This window comes from Seriola lalandi, unplaced genomic scaffold, assembly GCF_002814215.2.
Source record: "Seriola lalandi dorsalis isolate HSWRI2012SDOR001 ecotype SW California unplaced genomic scaffold, Sedor1 jcf7180002054544, whole genome shotgun sequence".
NCBI lineage: Eukaryota > Metazoa > Chordata > Actinopteri > Carangiformes > Carangidae > Seriola > Seriola lalandi.
In genome coordinates, this window is record NW_019525097.1 from 4,706,815 (window position 1) to 4,729,575 (window position 22,761).

The 22,761-nt window shown below is 40.3% G+C and overlaps 1 protein-coding gene across 1 annotated transcript in view; it reads left to right on the forward strand.

Annotated features, from left to right (window-relative positions):
- fut8b (fucosyltransferase 8b (alpha (1,6) fucosyltransferase)) overlaps positions 1–6,339 on the forward strand; it is an 85,846-nt gene extending 79,507 nt beyond the window's left edge. Inside the window, exons 8-10 of the mRNA XM_023415129.2 lie at positions 2,408–2,584; positions 2,740–2,890; positions 4,532–6,339. Coding sequence (XP_023270897.1) covers positions 2,408–2,584; positions 2,740–2,890; positions 4,532–4,870 — 667 coding nt within the window. The 3' untranslated portion in view covers positions 4,871–6,339. The remainder of the gene's footprint in view (positions 1–2,407; positions 2,585–2,739; positions 2,891–4,531) is intronic.
- The last annotated feature ends 16,422 nt before the right edge of the window (positions 6,340–22,761 follow it).

Sequence of the window (22,761 nt, forward strand, 5' to 3'; positions counted from 1 at the left end):
GGGGGGTGGCTGAGGGAGGGAGGGAGATTTCTAAGAGCTAAGCAGTGCCTCAGCGCCGGCCTCTGCTGCTCTGACGGAGAGAGAAAGGGACAAGACAAAGAGGGTTCACACAGGAACAAAAAGAAAAAAGCAGACATGAAAGAAGCGAGGAAGCAGGAGAGAAGGACCCTGACAAAGGATGGAAAAGCCCAGAGTGAAGACCTCTGTCCGATCAGAGAGACAGGGACTGAATGAAAGTCTCCCAACACTCCCCACTCACTCTCCTGTTCTCACCTTCACTCTTTGGGTTTTATTCACCACATAAATAAAGGGTCTATTTCTCTGGTGAGCCTCCCCAACAGTCACTGATTGATTGATCTCAGCCCAAGTGGGAGAAATTAGGTATAGCTTGTTTATTCTTTTTCTTTGAACCTGTGAGTCTTTCTTTTTTTCTTTTTTTTTTTTCTTTTTCTACCTCTCACAAATTAGTTAAAGGCAGCCTGGATGTTAGAGAAGCTGTTTCAATCCCTGAGGCAACTGGGAAATGCTGAATGGAGGGAGTAAAAGACTAATGCTCTCCACCAAAGTGGCTCTAAAACAGCCCCTGACCCTGGACGTTCCAGTGGAGCTGCTCCTTGGTCAGCAGTAGACAGCTGGTTGAACTGGGAGGCTCCCAGGTAGAACTATACAAACATGGAGCATCATGTTCGCTCAATTTTCCCTCCACGAAGTGAAGGTTGATGCCTTCCATCTTCTTTTTTCAAACCGTTATATATTTTTGAAATTTTATTTTCTCCTGGAGGCCGTAAGTCACAATGCAGATGTGGCTGGGTAATTTTGTAATTGAATAGTTGTGGACTGAATAAAATTGTGTTTCAGCATCCATCAGTTTGAGGGATGCGCCCGTGTCAGGAGAGGAAATGTGCCCGTTCTCACCCATCCTTTGTTCCTTTTTCAAGCTGTGCTCTTTTTCTCATATGTACAGCCGGTGACAGCACTCTCTCTTTGTCCTTGCTTACTGGAAGCGATGACAAGGACACTGAAGGAAAAACACAGTTGTGTTGGTTATTTCTCTTTCTGTCCATTCCTCTGCCTCTCTACGCTTCTTAAACTCCCGCACTCCTGTCACTGTTTGCCTTTTTTTTTTCTCTGTCTTTTGTCCCATCATTTTTTTTTCTTTTTTCTTTTCTTTTTCTTTTTTTTTGTGTGTTTATACAGACAATGGAAAGATTCCTCAAACCTGCTGTTCTAAGTTCAAGTGCTGTTTCTTTTCCTCATTTTACTGTGGCAGCAAAAGAAAAATACTGTTGGCGACAAGTATTACAAGTGTTACAAAAATGAATTTGCCATTATTCTCAAAACAGTGTGGCATTCCAACCAGGTTCTGTCAGTAAGAATCAAAAAACATCCATTTCAATCCTTTTTAAGTTCAGCATTGTTATTAATTTATCAGCAGTCAATGATTTTCATTCACCTCGTTTCCCTCAATTGTGATTCATTGGTAATTCATCTACTTTCGAATGTAATGCTTTTAGGACATCCTACTAAATGTGTACTCCTGTTGCACAGCTGACAGTAGAGCAAGCATCTGCCAAACTGATGTGGAACAAGTATAAAATATTTTTCCATCAGAATGGAAAATGTTAACAGGAAGTCATCTCTTAATTTTGAGAAAAGCTGGTACTGTGTGACAGAAACTAAGAGTTTTAACTGTATTTTAACCAAGGTATAATATAAGGACAGTATTTTTTTGGTGCTTAAATGGTAATAACTATTCCAAAAGTTATTCCTAAACTATCCAATTGGAATGGATGAAACTTTAGGGTGCCAGCACACAGTAATTTTCATTATGGATGCATCTACGGATTATTTTCTCAATTAATCAATTACTTGTCTGGTGTATAAAATGTCAGCAGATTATGAAAAATGGCTGTCTAATGTGTTTTTGTGTCCAGCCAACAGTCCGAAGATATCCCATTTACTATCATAGAGGGAGGAAAGTAAGCAAATCAGAAAATGTTCCCATTGGAAAACATGTAACCCAAGATTTTTCCCCCCTTTTTGCTTAAAAATTAGTTAAATGATTAATTGATTATCAAAATTGTTGCCAGTTCACTTTCTGTTAGTTGACTACTTGATTAATGGACTAATCTTTGTAGCCCTTATACATTTTCTTTATCTTGAAATTGAGAACTGTTGCTCCTTCCACCATCTAAACACACCAACTCAGTGCACTAGTGCATTACATTATACAGTAGTGAGCTGCACCACCAGAACTATGATATTGCTCCTTTATGGATTGCAGTGCAAATGCCAAAAACACCAGTGAACAAAAAATCAGTAAACATAATGGAAAGCTTCTCATTTACAATTACCAATACAATACCAGTTTGTAACCCTGCCTGTGTCCCTGTTTATGTGTCTGCAGAGTCCATGTGAGGAGGACAGATAAAGTGGGGACGGAGGCGGCCTTCCACCCCATCGAGGAGTACATGCTGCATGTGGAGGAGCAGTTCCAACATCTGGCCCGACGTGTCCATGTCGACAAGAAACGAGTTTACCTGGCCACCGATGACCCGTCGCTGCTGCAAGAAGCTAAGACCAAGTCAGTGTCCGGGAGTGTGTTGTGTGTGTTTACGTCCATTGTCAGTTTGTCTCAATACGTTTTTGTCCATATGTGTCGGTATCTGATCGTATTCATTTTTACCTTCTCACGTGACTTTATCTGACTTTGTCCTCCTGCCTTATTATCCCCTGCAGGTATCCAGATTACGAGTTCATCAGTGATAACTCCATCTCGTGGTCAGCAGGCCTTCACAACCGCTACACCGAGAACTCGCTGAGAGGAGTCATCCTGGACATCCACTTCCTGTCCCAGACCGACTTCCTGGTCTGCACTTTCTCCTCACAGGTCAGTCCACTCGTCCCAATCCATGTTTCAAAGACAACATAAAAAGTTATTTTGACATGTTCTTGAATGAGAATGAAGGTTGAGATGGATGGGATGTTGGGATGAAAGCAGTCTAGGCTAATATGAAGAGCTGACTGAAATTTTGATGTGCGCTTGGTTGGAGACTAGAAAGCTGAAAGTGGAATAAAATGAATGTGTTTTAATATGTAGTAAAACAACAACTGTAAAAACAAGATGTTCTTTTGTTAGAGGTCAGATATTGTTAAATAGATTTCCATTAGAATGTAAATACTCTCATATGACTTCCATAATATGCTACTGAATACAAAATCATTCCAATAACAGATTAGTTTAAAAACAAATCCACTTACTGGAGCTTTCAGCCACATCTCATGGTCTTTATCAATGATGGAGTGCCACCACCTGTTGTCACATGACCACACTTCCATGCTAAGGTGAGGTGATAACAATTTATCATTAAAGTGAGGTCCATCTGTTGATGAAGGCCACCAGATGTGGCTGAAAGCTCTGGAAATTTTTATTTGAACTTGGGCTTAGATTGTATTTTTTGTCAAGCCATATTCTATGGACTTTCAAATTTAAAATGTTTGGTTTTATGCCTCTGCACTGGTGACAGCGGTGGGCGGAGGAATTATGTTTTCACATTGTCCATCCGTCTGTCCCATTCTTGTGAACACAACATCACAGTAACTCAAATGTTCACTTGGATTCAAGGATGAACTGATTAGAATTAGGTGGTCAAAGGTCAAGGTCACCGTGTCACCACACAAAACACCTTTTTAGCCACAACTCAAGAATTCACGTTTAACTGCAACTGGACTGGATGGCTGGATGATTCTAGTTTTTCGTTGAATTAACATGAATAATAAGTCAAATTACTAAATTACAGATTATGAAGAAGAGTAGGAATGAGTACTAGCAAAAACATAAAACTAATTAAATTTTGAAAAGTAGCTGAAGAACTACAAATAAAATGAAAATAAAATAAATAAATAAAGATGAAACAAAAACACTTGATGTCAAATTCTAAATGGAACCATAGAAAACAAAATCAGGTCAAAGCCGTTGTGTTTAAATGGCCTGTTAGAGCTGTAGCAAAGACAATTATCAGTTGACATTTGCAGTTTGTCACAAGACAAACCAGAGCTACTCCGATAATCACAATCATGCGATTGTCAACAACAGCATTGTCCCATTTTCACTCACATGTTCCAAACCATAGAAACAATCAGCCCATTTATTACAGCGTTAGCGTTACAATGGCATTTGTCATCCATTATTCTGGTCATTTCAGCTTCTGAAGTGCTTTTTTATAGCGAGTTATAACGTGGAGTGGATGGGCTTCCTGCCAACCCTAAAAATAATGTGTTAGCCACATAATTCCTATTCACACTCGGGGCTTATTAGCGCACTTCAAGGATCTGACTAGAATGAGTCGCTTAGCGCATTTTATCCCTCTTTAACCAGGACTGAAATGAAAGGTATATGTCTTACAGCGAGAAGTCCTTTTGTCCCTCTATCAGAGTGTTGGCATACCTCTAAAGCATTGTCATCAATACAAATTCCTCTACATTTAAGATCTAAAAATGAAAATAATCCCTGCTTCCATTTCTGTCTCAGGTCTGTCGTGTGGCCTATGAGATTATGCAGACGCTGCATCCAGACGCCTCCTCCTTCTTCTACTCCCTTGATGATATTTACTACTTTGGAGGTCAAAATGCCCACAACCAGATCGCCATCTACCCCCACCAGCCACGTAATAGCGAGGACATTCCCCTGGAGCCCGGCGACGTGATCGGCGTGGCCGGCAACCACTGGGACGGATACTCCAAAGGCATCAACCGCAAACTGGGCCGCACTGGCCTCTACCCTTCCTACAAGGTCAAAGAGAAAATCGAGACTGTGAAGTACCCAACGTACCCAGAGGCAGACAAACTGCTCAACTCTCAAAAGAAGTAAAAGAAGAAATGAAAAAAAAAATAAAGGAAGAGAAGGAGTGAGGAGAAATGCGCAGACTCCGATTCCAGGGAAGGAGGCTGCTTTTGTACAGAAGAGAGAGACATACTTAGTGCGCTAAGCTGAGAAGAAAAGAAAAAGCCTGTACCCAGGGGTGATAGGAATCAGAATGCACTCTGTGTGTTTATGCGTGAAGAGCGTGTGCGTGTACGTATGTATGTGTGCGCGAACGTGTGTGTGTGCGCACTTGTGTAAATGCCTGTGCATATGTCAGGTCATGGAAGACTTGCACCCTACCACTACTCCCCCGCCTGACCCTTTGACGTCGGGTCTGTAGAGATGTAGACGTGAACATTGATTTTAAATAACGCAAGAAAACAATTAAAATCTACACAAACAACTGACCAAGCTCACTCCCCCGAGATAAGACTTGGACTACTATAAGACTGGCACAGCCCAGAGCGAGCTTCAAATCAATGACTGAAAAAAAAAAAAAAAGACAAACTGGAAAAAAGAGTTCTGATTTTTATTTAATTCTTTTCGGTGGTTTTGATTCTAATCTTGCATATTTTTTCTTTTTCTCCTGTTTTTTTTGTTTACTGAATGTACTGTATCCTCTTCTTGCCATGCTCACCGCTGCCCCCCCTCCCCCCTCCCCCTTTTCCACTCACTGTGCTTCCTCCATCTTGTCTCTACATGTGCAATTAATTTTATAATACCATACTGTGCTTTTATCAAGTGTTTTTAATGGTCTTAATTTTGTATGTATGGGGCTTGTGCATTGTATACTGTACAGTGTGTGTGTGTGTGTGTGTGTGTGTGTGTGTGTGTGTGTGTGTGTGTGTGTGTGTGTGTGTGTGTGTGAACGCCTATGAAATAGAGAGAGAGAGAGGATGGATGCGTGTGTGATCAAGTGTGCCTGTGTGTGCTGTTTTAAGTCTAAAGGGGCCATGTCACGACCTGGTGCCTGGTTGTTGGTGAGCAGTGTGTGTTTTTTTTATTTCTGGCTTTTGGCTGAATCGTGTTTGTGTGGCCAGCGGGAGACTGGCGGTGACAGTGGGGAACTGTCCTCAGCCCCCAGCACTTGGAACAATGATGATCTCCAGTCACTGCGCCGGTGACCTCTAGTGAACAATGGTAAGATTATGTGGAGTACGGTGAACTCATGGTGCACGCACACACACAGACACAGGAGCCGTCCCGAGGCTCACCAAAAAGAAGCACTCCACTGATAATGTCCTTCTCGGCATCTCTGCTGTCTCTTCTGTCCATCTGTTTGTTTGTTTCCTTTTTTACTTTTAACATTGCTGTTTTAAAATAAATGAGGAAAAATATGCCTATGTTTAGAAATGATAATGCTATGTCATATCAAACTCAGAGTCCCCGTCATGAAGGCTTTTTTCATAACTTATGTTCTTGGGCATTGTCTTTGATAACCACAGATCGAATAAACTTGAGAAACCAACACGGCATTTTTTCCCCTCAGTCTGATTCTGTTCACCATCTGCTCCTCTGTCTCTTTAACAGGTTACACCTGCTCGTTCAATCACTCTGAAAATGCTTCAGATACACACATTCCAAACTGAGAATCAAGGCTTTATTTGTATATATATATATATATATATATATATATATATATATATATACATACATATATAACCACATAAGAGTTAGTTTCCTGAAGGGTATCCATCTATTTTTGAAGAGTAAAAGTAATTACCTGAAGTTCATCTTTTGATATCTCCATAAAAAGGAAGACCCTGCCTCTAAAATTGATATAATTTTTGGCATCCTAGGATTAAAGCTACCTTCTGCCGTCAAAAAAGCACAAGTATTTGTTTTATAAATCATTCAGTATGAGCGTGAATCCATTTTCGAGTCATTTCAGAGCAAAAACTCTTAAATCTGTCTTTGATTTACATTTCAAACTGAGGACCAAGATCAGTGCCTTCAACTGAGACATCACCATCCTTCATTTAAATATGCCTCATGACAGCTACATGACATTTATGCCCCAAATACCAAATATTTTTCCCCATGGAGCCACATCACAGGTACGTCATTAAAGCACCAGAAGACTTCCTGCTCATGTCTAGTGTCCTACTTCCTACTTCCTGCATGTCTAAATCATTTGTGATCTTGTTCTGTGTCTTAATTTAAGGGCTGTCTTGTTATTTTCTTACTCAGGGGGCTCAGGGAGTTTCATTACAGATCCTTCTTTAATTTCAACGCTGATCTGCATGCTTCATTGGACACCCGTAAGGAAAGCTACAGCGGTGGTAGCGGAGATTAGCTTTTTGGCGTGTGTGAGGGAGAATAATAGTTTTATTGCTCCCCCCCCCCCCCCCCCCCCCCCCCGCCTGACAACAACCCACAACCAATTTAGCCCACATTGACAACACATTCACAATGCACATGCAGCATACAGCACTTCATTGAACATCTCTTTTCACTGAGAAAAGAGTCCCTTGTGGGCTTTATAAACTCACACGCTAACTGGAGGACACTTTAATTAAAATACACTCGTTGCTGTCACACTGGCCTGTAACAGTCGTTTAAGAGAGACGTTAGTTCAGTTAATCATTCTGTTAATTGAAAGCATTCAGGCTTTTAGTCGCTGGGTTTATTTTCTCTGCATTTGTGACACAGCGAGGACATTTGCGGGGCTCCCACATAAAGTTGTATGTTGATAAGGGAAGTGTCCCATCTTAGTGCCCCTCCCATTTCCAAACGTGTCGACAAGCTAAATTTACCCAGAGCTTTGGTTTTAGTGGATAGGTTTACATCTTTTCAAGTCTCACATGGCCATAGGTACATGGTTACTGGTTGCTTCCTCTTCTCCATACTGTTCATAAGGAGATCCCCTTCTAAGGAGACTACAGTTTACGGGATGGGAGACCAAATTTACAGTGTTTCCTTACTGAGCTGTGGTGGGGAGATGGTAATAAAAGAGGAAATTTTATGCAAACAAGAATACCACCAGCAGGTCTATGAGGCTTTACTTAGGCACTGTGGTGGTTTGAGCTAAATGTGAACACCAGCATGCTAACACAGTGCTACTGCTAACATGCTGATATTTAGCAGGTAACAATTTCAAGGTTCACCTTCTAGCGTTTTGTGTTATGCTATTCAGCACTAGACACAGAGAGCTTCTTTTGCATGTAGGCCTATCTGTTTTCAATAGGGTTGCTTCCTGAAATGTAAAAATATCAGAATTTTAAATGCTACTATTTTCTCATCCAATTCTAATTTCATGTTCCCTTTTAATTCCATTTTAAACCTACATTTCTATCAAATTTGTTTCAGAAATGAAAGAGTTCCTGTTTTAAACCGTGAAAATAAAGTTATCCAATCAGTTTTTTTTCTTTCGTTTCTAGGCAGAGAAAAGGTCCGCTGGCTCACTCGTTGGTCACAGATGCTTGTGTTTGTCTAGAAAGTGGCAGGTGAATTAACCAATCAAATTTTGATTTATAGTGGGTGGGACCAAAAATCATTGCCCGAGGCTTTCCCGAAAGCTCAAAGTCATAGCTATCTCACGGGGAAATCGCCATCGGGCCTTTTTTGAATAGGTACGTCCTCACTCACTCCTGCCGGGGTGAAAAGTCAACAGAACATTGCGGGGACACTTCCAATTTGTAGGAAGTAAAAAAAACAAACAAAAAAAAAAACAAAACAAGGTACCCAAAGCCACGCAGCCGGAAGTTGAAAAAAATGTTTTTGTGTTGGAAGAAGTGAAGAAGTTTCTCGACTGTCTGCAATGGACTTCACGTGACAATATTCACAACTTGGAATACTTTTATGAAAAACACCTTTAAAGCTTTTGATCGCTGGACCGTTATGGACTAAAAGGAATATAAATAATCGAGGAATACACAGACAGTCGGATTTAAGATGCTTCAAAGGAGGTAGGGAGTCGGCACCGTCCGCCATCTTGCTGGTTTACCATGCTGGTAAATCTATGAGTTAGTTATACTTTTGTACGGTTTTTGTAAAATGAGCTGACATTTTGAAATGTGGAGAATTCATCAGCGCTAACGAGGTGTAGCTTGCCAATACTGACCAAAGTTTAAGCATTTATATCTTTATGTGTGTTGCTAGGATGCTTTTCATGAGCTATAAATTGGTTGCCAGTGAACAGGCTTAGCCCCCTCAGTTGTATTTTGCTACTCCCTCTGTTTAAGCTTCATGTAGAAAGATATCAAAAAGAATTATTGGTCAAGAGAAGCACATGCCCTGTTTGGTAGTGGAACATAACATGGCAGTCAGGCCTATTCAGTTCAACATAGAGCACTTCTTTTAGTTCCCAAGTATTCCTTATTTTATGGGGCAGTTGCCAATCCAAGTTCACAAACCAACATGTAGGGTAAATAGAAATTTAAAAAAATGTCAGACATGAATGTATGTGCAGAACTTCACGACAAATCATGCAATAGTTTGAAATATTTCATTCTGAATCACAATGGTGGGCTGACTGACAATGCCATCCATAAAGCTAAGCAGCTAGTGTGGCTAGAAAGATCATAACCTCACAGTATACGCACTTCATTTGACTAAAACTGAGCTTGCTGTGTCCTAATGTTCTTGCACAGATGTAGGCCTTTTGGATTTTGTTCCCCATCTCTTTTAGTGGAATTACCTTTAGAAGGGATTGCATCAGGTTGTGTACAGAGAGGGCGAACAATTATAGTGACCAATGATGCTTTCCATGCACATACGGACATGAGAGTATTGTTTTAAGGCAGATTTTATTTGAAATTTGTGAACCTATCCTTTAATGCTCTGAGAACACAGACCAACATTTCAATGTGGTTGTGTAGCTGGAATTCATATTATGCAGAGATAAGTGGGTACGCTATCGCCTTGTGGAAATCCTAATCTTGTAAAGGGCAGCTGAATTAATTCTGACTGACTCATGAAAAAAGGGAGAGGAAATGGAAATGATTATTGTAGTCCTGACCGGCTCCAATCAGTGCTCTGGTGGCGTTGCAGTAACAAGTGAAGCCTGCCCTACAATACCTGGCCCACATCAAAGCTGAGGGGAGGAACTCGAACAAGAAGCTGTCTGTTTTCACAATGCAAAGAAGATTGTAAGGTGTCAGTCTTTCTCCTCTTCACCTTAAATCAACTCGGCAATCAGCAGCAGTTTGGCTTATATGAGCTCAGTATTTTTAATCCCACCTGTTATCTCCACTCACGAGAAACCTGATTCCATAAACCTGATTATTGGCACAGCACAGAGCCGGTGTAAGCCAGGGAGAAGTACAGCATCACTCAGAAGAACAAAAGTATTTTGTTTGGCACTTGTATTGTAGAGGACTGGTATTGTTATTTGGAAAACAGGTACCTCTGCAAAATACATTTTTGCTACCACATCATCTGTCTTTATGAATGAAATAAGGGATGTGTATTTTCTTATTTGCTTCACATAGCAAGTTTAACACTTCAACAGCTCAAATTAAAAACAAACCAATTATTTTTGATCATTGGACCTTTGTAATGAATATGAACACAATGTTTTTATCAATTTGCTGCGTTATTGAACTTCCAAACTGATTTGATTGTAGGAAGAAACTATTTTTAAGCCTCTCCACCATGTATTGTACCTAGATTATTTTTATGAAAAAACCTAAAAGATGACTCTATTCTATCGATACATTTATTACGTATTGACATTTATAAAACTAACAGTCCATATTAATATCACCCTGCAAGTGTTAAGTGATAAAATGTAAAACAGATTTAATGTACCTAATTAAATAGCATTGCGCTGAAGGTAGCTCGCTCATTTTTGCTAGAAATATCAGCAGCACATAATGACAACAATTTCATGAGTTGCAACAGTGGAGTTGTTGGCAGTTTCATGAGCAAGACAGCTGTTCTGAAAGCTCGGTGATGTCGCACAGATAATGGAGCCGCAGTCACTCGATTCTCTGTAGCTTCCTTTGTTGTAAAGCAGACAAAGCGTTTTGTATCACTGTCAAGATGAAGCCCGAGTGTGTTATTAGCACTGTGACTATGATGTCATAATAATGGCACACTAATACATGGTAATGATTGCAGTGAATGTAGTATTGTGATAGCATGTGATAACGTTTTAAAGGATAATTGTGGTTTATTACAAAACGTAGGTCTTATTTTCATAGCAATAGGTTTGGCTATTACTCCTTTGAGTCATTGATGAGATATGGGAGAGGGAAACATGAGCAGTTAGACAGTTTTTAAAGCACCTCAAATCTTCCCTTCAAATCTTAAGTACTTTTCTATAACATTAAATATTCATGATGAAATAAACAGAACTCAAATTAAAAAAAAAAAAAAAAAAAAAAAAAAAAAAAAAAAAAAAAAAAAAAAAAAAAAAAAAAAAAAAAAAAATGCAACATTAAAATGTTGTTTACACATATATGCATCAGTAAAATAATCCAATAATAAAATATGTAATAATAAAACACCACTGGGGGCATTCTGCACTTTTTGCTAATTATACTTTTTACATTTTTCTTTACTTAAGAATAATTATGAATGCAGGACCTCTACTTATAATGGATTATTTTTTACACCGTGGTTTTTAATCATTTATAGACTTAATAGTTTGCTGTCGAGTGAAGGATCTGAATACCTCTTCCACCCCTTCTTGTACACGTGTGCATAAGCACACACCTCTGTACAACGTTACGATGGCTGACTGTATAAATACAGATAAAAGAGCATAAATCATATAAAGCCTGGCAGCAACAAGTCAAACCAAAAGCTGCAGCTTTGCTCTCAGTTGTGTGACTTTTATTTGAACCTGTCTGCTTATGTGTAAACTGAGAGACACGCTCAAAACTGCCCTGTGATGAAACATCACCTGTCTCATACACACCAGAAAGAAGACTACTTTTCTTTCATATGGCCTAGTTATGCAATGTGATCATCCTTAATTATTATTTATTAAGAGTTCAACAGTCAAAAACTCATCTACTCATCTGCTTTGTCAGGATTGTGTGGGCGTGCTTAGATCAGATTTGATTGACAGTGACCAAACAACCCGCTGTTTTCAGATACTGATTCAAATGTTGCTAAATCCTGATTGCTCTACATGAGCGACATAACAATTTCCAACTAACTCCAGCCCCCTTCAAACCAATGAAAACAGCAAGGACAAAAAATGCTAATGCAGAACTCTTAGATGTGAGATTATCAGACTGTTCAAAATGAGGCAGAAAGGAGTGTGTTCATGTAAGACCCCATTGCTCAGAGTAAGAAGCTGATTGGGAAGGTTTTCAGGGCCTTTAAAAGAATCCCCCTGGATAGCCAAGTTATTTGGTAGAAATAATGAAAGCAAACAGGAGAATTACTACACGAAACTTTCTGATAAAAATACTAATCACAGTTTACAAGCTGACTTTCTATTTGTAAGTTTTCTCTGCTGCCCAGCGTGGTTTCTTGCCAGGAGCGGGTAGTGGTGATTGTCACTTGACAAGAGCTTCAGCCATTCTTGTCTTTATAATACAAGAGGTTAAAATATGCCCTCTGACCAGTGCTATGTCTTCAGAGCAGATTGGAGGTGACAGTGAGTCGCATACTAACTTAAGTAGAAGAAAAGATGTGATGCCTACAAGAATTAACATTGGCATTGCTTTCCATTACTGGAGACAGTGATGAGGAAAGGAATGAAGATGATGCTGAACTCACAACGTTTCTTCTAGACTGTTAAATAAACAGCTGTTAATGCTAACGCTGGCTATATAGCAATAGCAAAACTTACAAACTGTCAGTTTTAACAATAAGTAAAGGGGTTTAGATCAGTGGTAGACAGTGCAACGTTTGTTACCAGGCCATAAGAAAACAATGTGATTTGGCCAAAAAAGCTGAATACTATACGCTTATAACCCTTTATGCAAGTAACCAATTTGGACTCGGTGTAGTCTGTCTCTGCTGCACTTTGCTTCATCACTCCATGTCACATCCCCAACAACAAAACACTGATTTTTAACTACAGCAGGCCATCAGCATGCAAGGTAGCCAATCTGTCATCAACACCTTTCAGCATTCAGCAGCGCATGAAATCTGTGAGGCCACAACTGTTTCTGAGAGGTATGTCTGTATTTTTTTAAATTTGATAATTAACAACAATAAAGCAGACTAAATAGTTATATTTGTTCAGTAGTTTAGTTTTACATCCCATTTACTTTCTATTCTCTCCTGTAGTTCACCAAACAAAACAAAGAACAGATCATACCTGAACCAAAACTTGATTTGTGAACATGCACATGAACATATGCACACCATGAAACTAATGAGAAACCCTGTGTCTGACTTTATTTTCCAGTGTGAACAATTGCTCTCTGTAAGTAGCTGCCACCACTGCTGTGTCTGGTTTGGATAATCTGGTTAAACTTTTGGCTTGTTCACAACTTGTCTGAATGTCTCAGGTTTCTTGCCCCACTGGACTTTGCTGTCGTTGTTGTTGCAGCCCACCCGGATACCAGCAATTAGTTTTGGGATTGCAGTATTATCATAACCAATAGAAATGATGGCTAAAGCTCTGGGAGTAAGAAACCAGGATATTACTTTTTAAAATGCACGCTTTCCTACTGTAATTCAGTATCTGGATAGTGATGTCACATTTTACAGTAACCTAATGGGCTGTGTGTCGATGGGGCGTCTGCTCAACTGTACAGCACAAAGACTAATGTCCCTGTTGAAACATCCACTATCACTCTGTGTGTTCAATGTGAAGTCTGCTGCAGCAGCGGTGGAGAGGAGAGTCCGCAGCTCCAGCCCCCGCCCCGCCCCGCCTCCCCCTGCTGCTGCCTGCGGGGTTCAGCCCGCTGTGATGACCATTAGCGTCTGGCTGAGGCTCCAGGAGATAACAGGTGATTTAAGGCCCTGTACCCCAACACAGCCAGAGAGAAATGGCCGGCTGCTCCTTATCTCCCCCTCCGCCATACTCCACACACTTTTACATTAGGCTCCCCTATTCAAAGCCATCTGTCTTCCCAGTCAGGGTTTGATAAAACCGCCTGCGTACCTCACGAAGCAGGAGGAGCGGGAGACTGAGGAGACACACACCGCCACTTGGCCTGCATACTTATACACACAGCAATTCAGAGGATCATGGTGGAAGTCGACAACACCACACTGGCTGAATACTTTATCCACGCTGACTTAGAGCCCGGGGCAACACAGTGGGACTCGACAACAATAGCTGAGCGCAGCACACAAAAGATACTGTACCTGGTTGTAAAAGAGAGACCTGAGTGTGTAACATCACCCCTGGACTAATTGCAATTCAATGGTCTTGGTAAGATGAATGTGGTGGGGATAATAATCGCCTACGGCTGCATTACATCAACCATTCATGCACAGTGCCAAACACTAATCACAGCAGGTGCACCAATGAGAGCTCTGGAGATGTTATCATTTCTCAACAGAAAAAAAGCATTATGTGTTGTTCAGGGCTTTCTACCTCTGAGCAGTTCAGCAACAATGACAGGAATATCATTCCCACTGATTGCTCAGAAGGCTTTGGCATGTCTATAGACTGGTGATTAAATCTTAATGCTTTAACATATTGGGCAGCCTCCAGCAGGAAAAGGGATTACTTCATCCCTCTTGGTTGTGCATATGTGAGGAAATATCCCCCATCCTTGGGGCACAAGAGAAAAACGCTTGTTATCTTACAGAAAACACACTAAAAATCCAGAGGAGACTGGATGTAAAGACAGAGATGTGGAGCAGGAGTTGTACAATTGACCCCGTGTTTGCTGATTTTCCCACTGTGGAGGCTAAGTGGGCAGTGGCTGTCTTCCTTTGGTGTCTGCTCTGTAATTATGGTGTCATTGTGTGACAGAAGAATAGCCTCAGCAGCAACTAAAGGACTGAAAGTTCTCCTGTGTGTGGACATAAGCTGAGAGTGGGCTCTCTTTCTCTCTGTCCATCTACCTTTCTTCCCTACGTCTATCTCTTTACTTTCTCTACACCCCCCCCATCTTCTGGTTCTCAGTCCTCCACCTGCCCTCACGCCCTTTGGCCTTTGACCCCTCAAAACCTGATGACTAAGCACAAGTGAGAAAAGTGCCTATTGCTATCAAGTATATTGTACAGGTTAATATGTTCCTCCTGATGGCTGATTATAGTCTTGAGTCTTGAGTGCATGTCGTCATCAGCAGAGCTGGGATGCTGTCATCTGTGTGAAGACTAAATCAGAAGAGTTGAAAGGCCTCATTCAAGTCAGTTTGACCCTTGCACCCACAGGCGATCAGGCTGGACGGGTGCCAACATGGCTTAGTGGTTAAGCTGTGAGGCTGCAGTTAGGCACATGGTTAGGCAGTTAGTAATTTTAACTAAATGCTAACATGCTGATGTGTTGCAGGTATAATGTTTAGCGCGTTCACCATCTTAGTTTAATGAATTAGCTTGCTAAGTAAAAAGTAAAAATTGTCTGACAATCTATGTTCATCTATGCTTTTAGTCTGATAGTAATTTAGACATTTTCTGACACCTTAATGGGTATGGATGTTGACGGAGGAAATTTTTTTTGTTGTTTTTTCTTTTACATGTGAATCAAATGCTAACTAGAAGATATGTGATACTCGAAGATGTGTAGCACACCTTTAATATCAATATGACAACTTTAGCCATTCATATTGTTTTTATTGGGTTCCCTTACATGACATATACTCTACTGATAATTGGATCTTTAAACGCTTAAATAAATGTATATGAATTTCAACCGGATTATGCGAACTGCGAATATTCTATCTCCTCACTTGACTTCTTGACACTTGACTGAGGCAACCAAAGTCAGAAAGGTTTGTCATCTAGGAACCATGAATGTCTGTAGCGTCATTGCAAACCATTCAATAATTGCTGTAATATTTCAGTATGGAAAGTAGTGGGTTGACTGACTGACCAACATTGCTGTCCCTAAAGCCACGCCCCTAGTACGGCTAAAACGATCACAGCTACAGTCCCTGTTGTAGCCCATCCCTGCCTGTGCTTATTTAGGCTGCCTCCCTTCATATGTACCATACATTCGTCTCTGTCTGAAATGAATAATGCAAAAAGGCAAAAATTGTAATTGCACAGCATGGAGTGTGAGAATTGAAGTGGTCTGAAAAAAAAATGTCTTCCATTAACACCGGCGAAATGATGGACTGCGCGTGTGGCATTTCAATGGAAAAGTAGCCACTTTTGCCAGATGGCACCCAACCAGCAAAGGCCTTTTTCATACATTTCTCCCACTATGATAAATTCACTGCCAGGCCCTTTTTTAATAGACCTCTAAAAAATCTTAACTGGCCCTGAATTCCGAGAAAAGGTTCAGTGTCAGTTTGATTATGCATAGTTTAATCATATGTTAATTCCGGCACATGTCTCTGACATCATCCCACAATTATCCAGTTAATATTAGAGGAAGCAGGTGTTTAAGGAGCCTTGGATGAAAGGTATTACATATAAGCCTTATTATGAATAAGCCCTAATGTTCCCATCCATGTTAGTCATCACAGTAATTCTACAGAGGATGTTTTCTCCATCACTTAGTTTTGTTACTCTTTTTGGGCAGGATTAAAGGAGAGTGCTTTTAGCTATTTACAGAGTGTAACTGTGATTCTTGCAGATAACTAAAGACCTGACACCTGAGCGTTTTTTGTTATGTTTGAAAGCACAAAGTCTTCTGTCTCCAGCCTCTCCATCCCTCTAAAGTCGGTTTGTCAGGAGTGTTCTCCTATGAGACACGAGCATGTAGTTCTGGCTTTTGAAGCTTGGCCCAGTGAAGGTTTTATAATAATAATAGTCATGGAGTCTGAGGCTTCGATTACACATGCTGTTAGATTACTGCCTCGAGCTCCAGCTTCCCTGTGATGATGGCCTCGCCCTTGACCCGACTCTTACCTTCTTCGCTGTGATCCTAGCTACTGTCATCTTGGGTATAGTGAAGGCTGCTGTGTGTGTGTGCATGTATACATACATACATGTGTGAGGACGGACGCCTCTGCTTAGAAGCATGCAGGTGCACATATTAACACATGGTTGAGCTCTTGTACACATTGGTGGGTTATATATATATTTTTTTTTTTTCATTTCTTTTTATTTATTTTGATGACCTGGAAAAATGTCAGATTTGTTTTTGTTCTTTATCCCTGTCTTTTATCCGACCCGCCTTATCCCTCTGAGTTGACTGCAGTTAGCCCTGGAGAATTGTCCGTTGGCTCGTATTTCATAGTGGCCTCGGTGACTGTTTTCAAGATCGATGGCCATTTTTGCTCCGTTTTTGAATGATATCGAAAGGACATACGTCGTATAACTTTCTGTTTTACTCTCACTCTGGTGTAATTTCACTCTTGACACACATTGCAGTCGGGGTCAAATCACATTTTTCAGCCAGTGTGTTTCCTAATAAATCAAAGCGTTCAAACCAAAATCTTCTATCGATTAATTAAACATTAAGGGATATCACTTTTATTAACTGCAGTTTCAGTTTGCGTTTTGAATTGAGAGCATAGACAGTAAATTAACCCAACTCTCACATGTGGTGTTCGTGGTGTTTTTATTCTCGTGCCCCCATTCAAATCAGTGAGACCTCGCCAGCCGCCCCTGTCGCCCTCTCTCAGCATGAGAGCGGGGTGAAATTATGAGCAAGTATTTATTAGGATGCCTGAGCACACTGTTCATCAGCCGCACAGCAGGGGTTATTTCATTTCCCAAGTTTAGTGGAAATTCAGGTTATTCATATCATCCCAGATGTTTACCAATTTACTTAACATCCGTAACGTTTCTGCAATACCCCCCAAAGCAAACACACTCCCCGGTTAATCATAGGTTACTCACTGAGACACTGATTCTGTCAGTTTCCATGCAATATGACATAATCCTAATGTCACCCAGCCAAAGGGGCGCACAGAGGAGGAGTGTATGAAACTGCACGTAGCACACACCTTTTTAGTCAAACCTCTTCAAAGGGTTGTTTCACCCAAATTACAAAAAGCATATTTTCTCACTTACCTCTAGAGACATCTAGCCATGCTGGTAGCTTTGGTTTTCTTTGTCCTGGTTTCTGAGTTATCTGTCTCTGCAATTTTAGCATCGACCCTGACTCAGTGGAGGTGAGTGCAATTTTGACTGTGGTGCTAACAGCACTGAAAAATTCAATACTCGTGTCTAGAAACAATCGGCCTTGTGCGCTTGTATGAACAGATTTGTCCTTAAGTTGTATGTACGAGTTCAGGGAACTCAGGGATTCACTCATTTTAGTGTAGAAAATTGAACTTCGATTTAATGTTACAAAATGAAAGTTAAATCAATATAGGCCATATGATATATATATATATATATATATATATATATATATATATATATACCCCATATCAATGTGATGTGCATGGTGGCCTGCCAATTTGGAGTTATGCTTTTAGACTGCGTTTGGAGTGATAACTACAACAATTCAATACTAGGTAGGAAAATGTTCCCACTCCAATAGCTGACTCAGGGGGTTTATACAAGTCGCTGTCACCTCCCCTTGACCATCTTCTATCTAATTTAAAGACCAATTTGCTTTAGCAAGTTGATTTGTGCACCTAACTTAATGTCAAACCGTCCCCTCTTTATTTCTGTCAGTGTGCAGCTCTGCAATGACACCGCCTTGAAAGCTTCAGTCATATTTTAGGCCCAAAAATATCACAACTGACAGCACTAAATTTGTTATGTTCTTTCCATCTGCTGATTGCAGATATCAGCACTTGAAACTCAGCAGTGTAAAGCTGTTCTTTTTACTCTAAAGTGACATTTTTGTGAATGAAAGCTTTACACACCCTCATGTAGCAGTTTGAGGGAGGTCAATTACGCTAATGACCAAATCTGACAAATGGGCACCTACTCATGAGCAGGCGGCATACATCAAGTTTGTGCTGTTAAGACGGTTTTATGACTTCAACTTGGAACACTTGCACGAGCAAACCTCACAGAAAAAAAGTAAAAGAGGTTTAGGACAAGAATAGAAAAATGTTCTCACATGAAGCCTAATGTCCCTGTTACTATGGATAATCCATATATATCTTAGTGTGAAAGCTTTTCTTGGAAAATACATCTCACTTTTTTTTCTTTTTTAAGTGAAATGACACTTTATACAGTTTCCCTGCCTTTCACTTTAAGTAGCCTTTTAAGGTTGGAAAAAACCGTCTTACTCCACACTGACTGACAGTATCATATATACTGTGTATCAGCTTAGATATCACCTTGAAACTTCCTCAGGTGATTACTTACATTAAGATACATTTTTTTTTAATATTATAATCTTCCTGAAACTTTGTTTAAATAAGCAAATGATGCATTATCTAATTAAATATGCATTCATTTGCATACATTTCCGGAACAGAAATCTGAACATTGGAAACAGCCAGGTTCTTGTTTTATTTTGTTGATATATTGGAGTCAAAGGTTTATGCAGTGGGGATTTGGGATGTATCATTTTTATCACTCCATAAATCAGAAAATACTGTCATAAAAAATCATTTTATGCCATGTTTTTAGGAATAAGATGTTACATCAATCAGACTATGAGTGATATATGATCAAATCCCTCTGTAAAAACCTTCAGAATATAGACAGGAATCAAACTGGAAAGTTTGGTGTGTGTAAGTAGAACTGAAGTGGAGATTTCTGACTCAGCGTATGAGAAAAAACTTATTTTGAGCCTTTTAAAGATATGTACTGTGAAATTCCACACATTTTTATTGGAAACCACAATTTACAGGCTCAATATCTCATACAAAGGAAATGACCATGTTTGGATCTGATAACATTGTGTGGGAGACGGAGAGCTTCATAACGATACCTCTGTTGACGTGGAGCAGACAAAGATCGAATGCTAACTTTTGGTGAATTTAGGAGAAACAGACACAAAAAGGCAAAGTGCAGTAAAATAAACACCTAAACGTGTATTTTGGACAGTTTCTTATCACCAGTTTTAAAGAAGACATGTTATAGAAGCAAAAATCTCAAAATTGACTAGTGCCTGAAAAAACCCCAATGTTTTTGGCTGCCATGCTTCGCCTCGAACTGTGTGAGGTTTACTGTGAAATAGTCAAATCCAAAAACTAGATGTTTTGTTTATCATTTACATTTGTTATCTGGAAATGTTGGGGTGTTCACTGTTATTATGGATCGGATAAATATTTCATGAGTTGGTAGGGACTGACCGACCTGCAGGTTTAATGAGTTAAAATTCCCATGAGTGTGTGCAATTTTCTGCTAGTTACATACTTCTTCAAAAACAGGCCCCTATATATTGGCTTCACTTTGGCTTTTGCAGATCAACATAAATATTCTGTAACCCTGCCGTCGACTGCGATGGGTACATACTGTGTCTGGCAGTTGGGCTTGAATAATGAGATGCAAAGCATTAATGTACAGGACTGTGCCTTCAGATTGTCACTGGATGAATTTAGTTGAGGTTTTATTCATCCAGGGAATGTTTTTTTTCTTTTTTTTTTGCTGAGCAGGCATGTTCTTTTGCATACTTGTTCTTTTTTAGCTCAGCTCCTCTTCACAGTCCCAGATTCCCTCACTGGGAGTTACCCAGTGCAACCACAGTGCTCCACTGTCCGATGCTGAGCAGCTTCACTTGGGCAATTCGCTGTCAAATTTGTTGCTTAAAAGCACCTCAGCAGCAGTTAGTGCAGTGAAGTAGAGCCTTACTCATTCACTGACAGGTTTCTCCCCGCTAGTGTTAGGGAGCCAAGAGTGGTTTGTCTAGCCTGTGGGGTAGGACAAGACAGAAAGTAAGCCTCAGCCTCCTTTTTTAGATTAATAATGCAATGACACTATTCAGAGTCTCCACGACTAATCCAAGCCCCTGAGAGCCCCACAGTATGTTGGTACCTCCATGTAAAGGCTTTTCCAGCTGTGCCTTATGGGCCACTGAGTTCGCTCCGAGCTCCTAACATGGCGCTAAAATCCCACTCTGGCCATCCCAAAAGAGCGCCCGCTCTATCTGCTGTGTGCTGGCGGCTGCAGAGAAGGCCCTGCCACACATAGGTGTCATGATCAATATTCCTGAGAGTGCCCGCCAAGGCCCCTCTGAGATGAGGTAAAGACAGATCTTATCTACTGCTTGCGTGCGTGTGTGTGTGTGTGTGTTTGAAAGAAAGAGCGGGGGGGACGGCAGAGTGAGTAAGCAAGAGAAAGACAGATGGGGTAAGAGTTAGATGGAGAGAGTTCGACACCGACTGAACAGCCAGGCTCCATTGGAGATAAATGTAGGGGGATGCACTCTGAATAATTTATACACGCCAAAAATAAAATCAAAAACCTTGTTCTCGCTCCTTATAGATAGATGAGTTCCTGGGGATCCCAGGAGACCTGCAGACAAAGTAGCGAGGGTGGGAGACTGAGCCGGGACACGGCAGCATGCAGGTCTTACCTTTTATCCAGACACCATTAGCACAATATGATTCATAACTGGTTAATGAACATTTATATTTCATCATTGAATTCGTTTGGGTTCAGTTGGGCTAACGGGTATGGATTTGGAGTTAAATAACAAAACAACACAGAGGCGATCATGCATGGGCATAAATTACACTTGGTGCTCGCGTAACCTGGAAAGGCCCCGCATGGCTTGTTGTGACAGAGTGTGCAGGATGACACCAAGGTATGTTTTTAATCTGTCAGTGCAGAAACCGGCACGTACTAGTAATTATTCTAAATGTCAAAAACAGATCTTTGTATATAAAGTTGATTGTTACCGAAGAATGTCTATGATAACAACTGTATTTCTTAAAGCTCCTTATTTTATTTTTGTTTTTGAGCAGTATCAGTTGTGTATACCTCTAAATTATTTAGTGCAAATGCAGGATCAATGCAACACAGGTAGCACATAGTGGCAAACGTCTAATTGAAAGGGAGGCTGCGTTCTATTATTCAATTTTTATTGTTTTTTTTTTTTTTTTTAAGTACAGAGCACAGGGAAATAAAATTATTGACATGATGTATAAACCAAACAAAATATAATCAAATAAAACAATATGTGGCATTGGGCAAAATTAAAAATGCATGGTTGTGTGTATATTTGCAAAGTGGATTAATATATCTTTTTAAATTTTGAATGAAATTTTACACCAGCTTCATTCCACAGATTTACAGTCTTGTGAAAAAAAATGTAATATAGATATCCAGTGCACTCAAGGCACAAGGAGGCCCTTAGGCAACTGCAGGTCACTCACCACATATCACCTAGGTGTAAATGGGATATCTTCTTGACCAACAACAAGCTTGATAGTCTCATGAATTTCTAACCACAGATTCTGACCTTGTGGGCATGCCTACAAGAAATAGATCAGTGTGCTATGATTGTCCCCACACGCCAAGCAATATATTAGTTTGACCTTGTGGAGACATAAAATAACAAAGTCCAGTAAATCCTGTTTAACATTTCAAACTGGACTGTTCCGGTTCTAATGTTCTGTTTGCATTCTTCACAATGTCTCGTCATTAGTGCATTGTAAGAAAGGCGATGCTATTGCATTAATTATACATTTACTCAATACAAAAAAGCATAGCATAGACATCCCAAACTGTCAAACTGTGTCTTTAACAGACATTTATGAGGGATAATGGCTGTAAAAACAGAAGGAATCCCAGTGGGTGCAAAAGCCAGGCTTTCAACATTAGGCTACTGTTGCACTAAAACCCAGTGAAAAGGGCAAGAGGTAGGAAAGGAGGAAGCCAAGCTCTTGCTGCCGGCTGAGAAGAAAATGCCTCCTGTTTTATGCACTTGCAGAGACCATCAGCCGAGCAGCAACAGATCCAGGGATTGTCCCCTGGCAACATGGATGTCCTGTCATCCAGCCTCAGGATTTCTCATTGTGCCCTTTAGTCACTGTCCAAATTCTCTGGTCACAAAGGGCCGG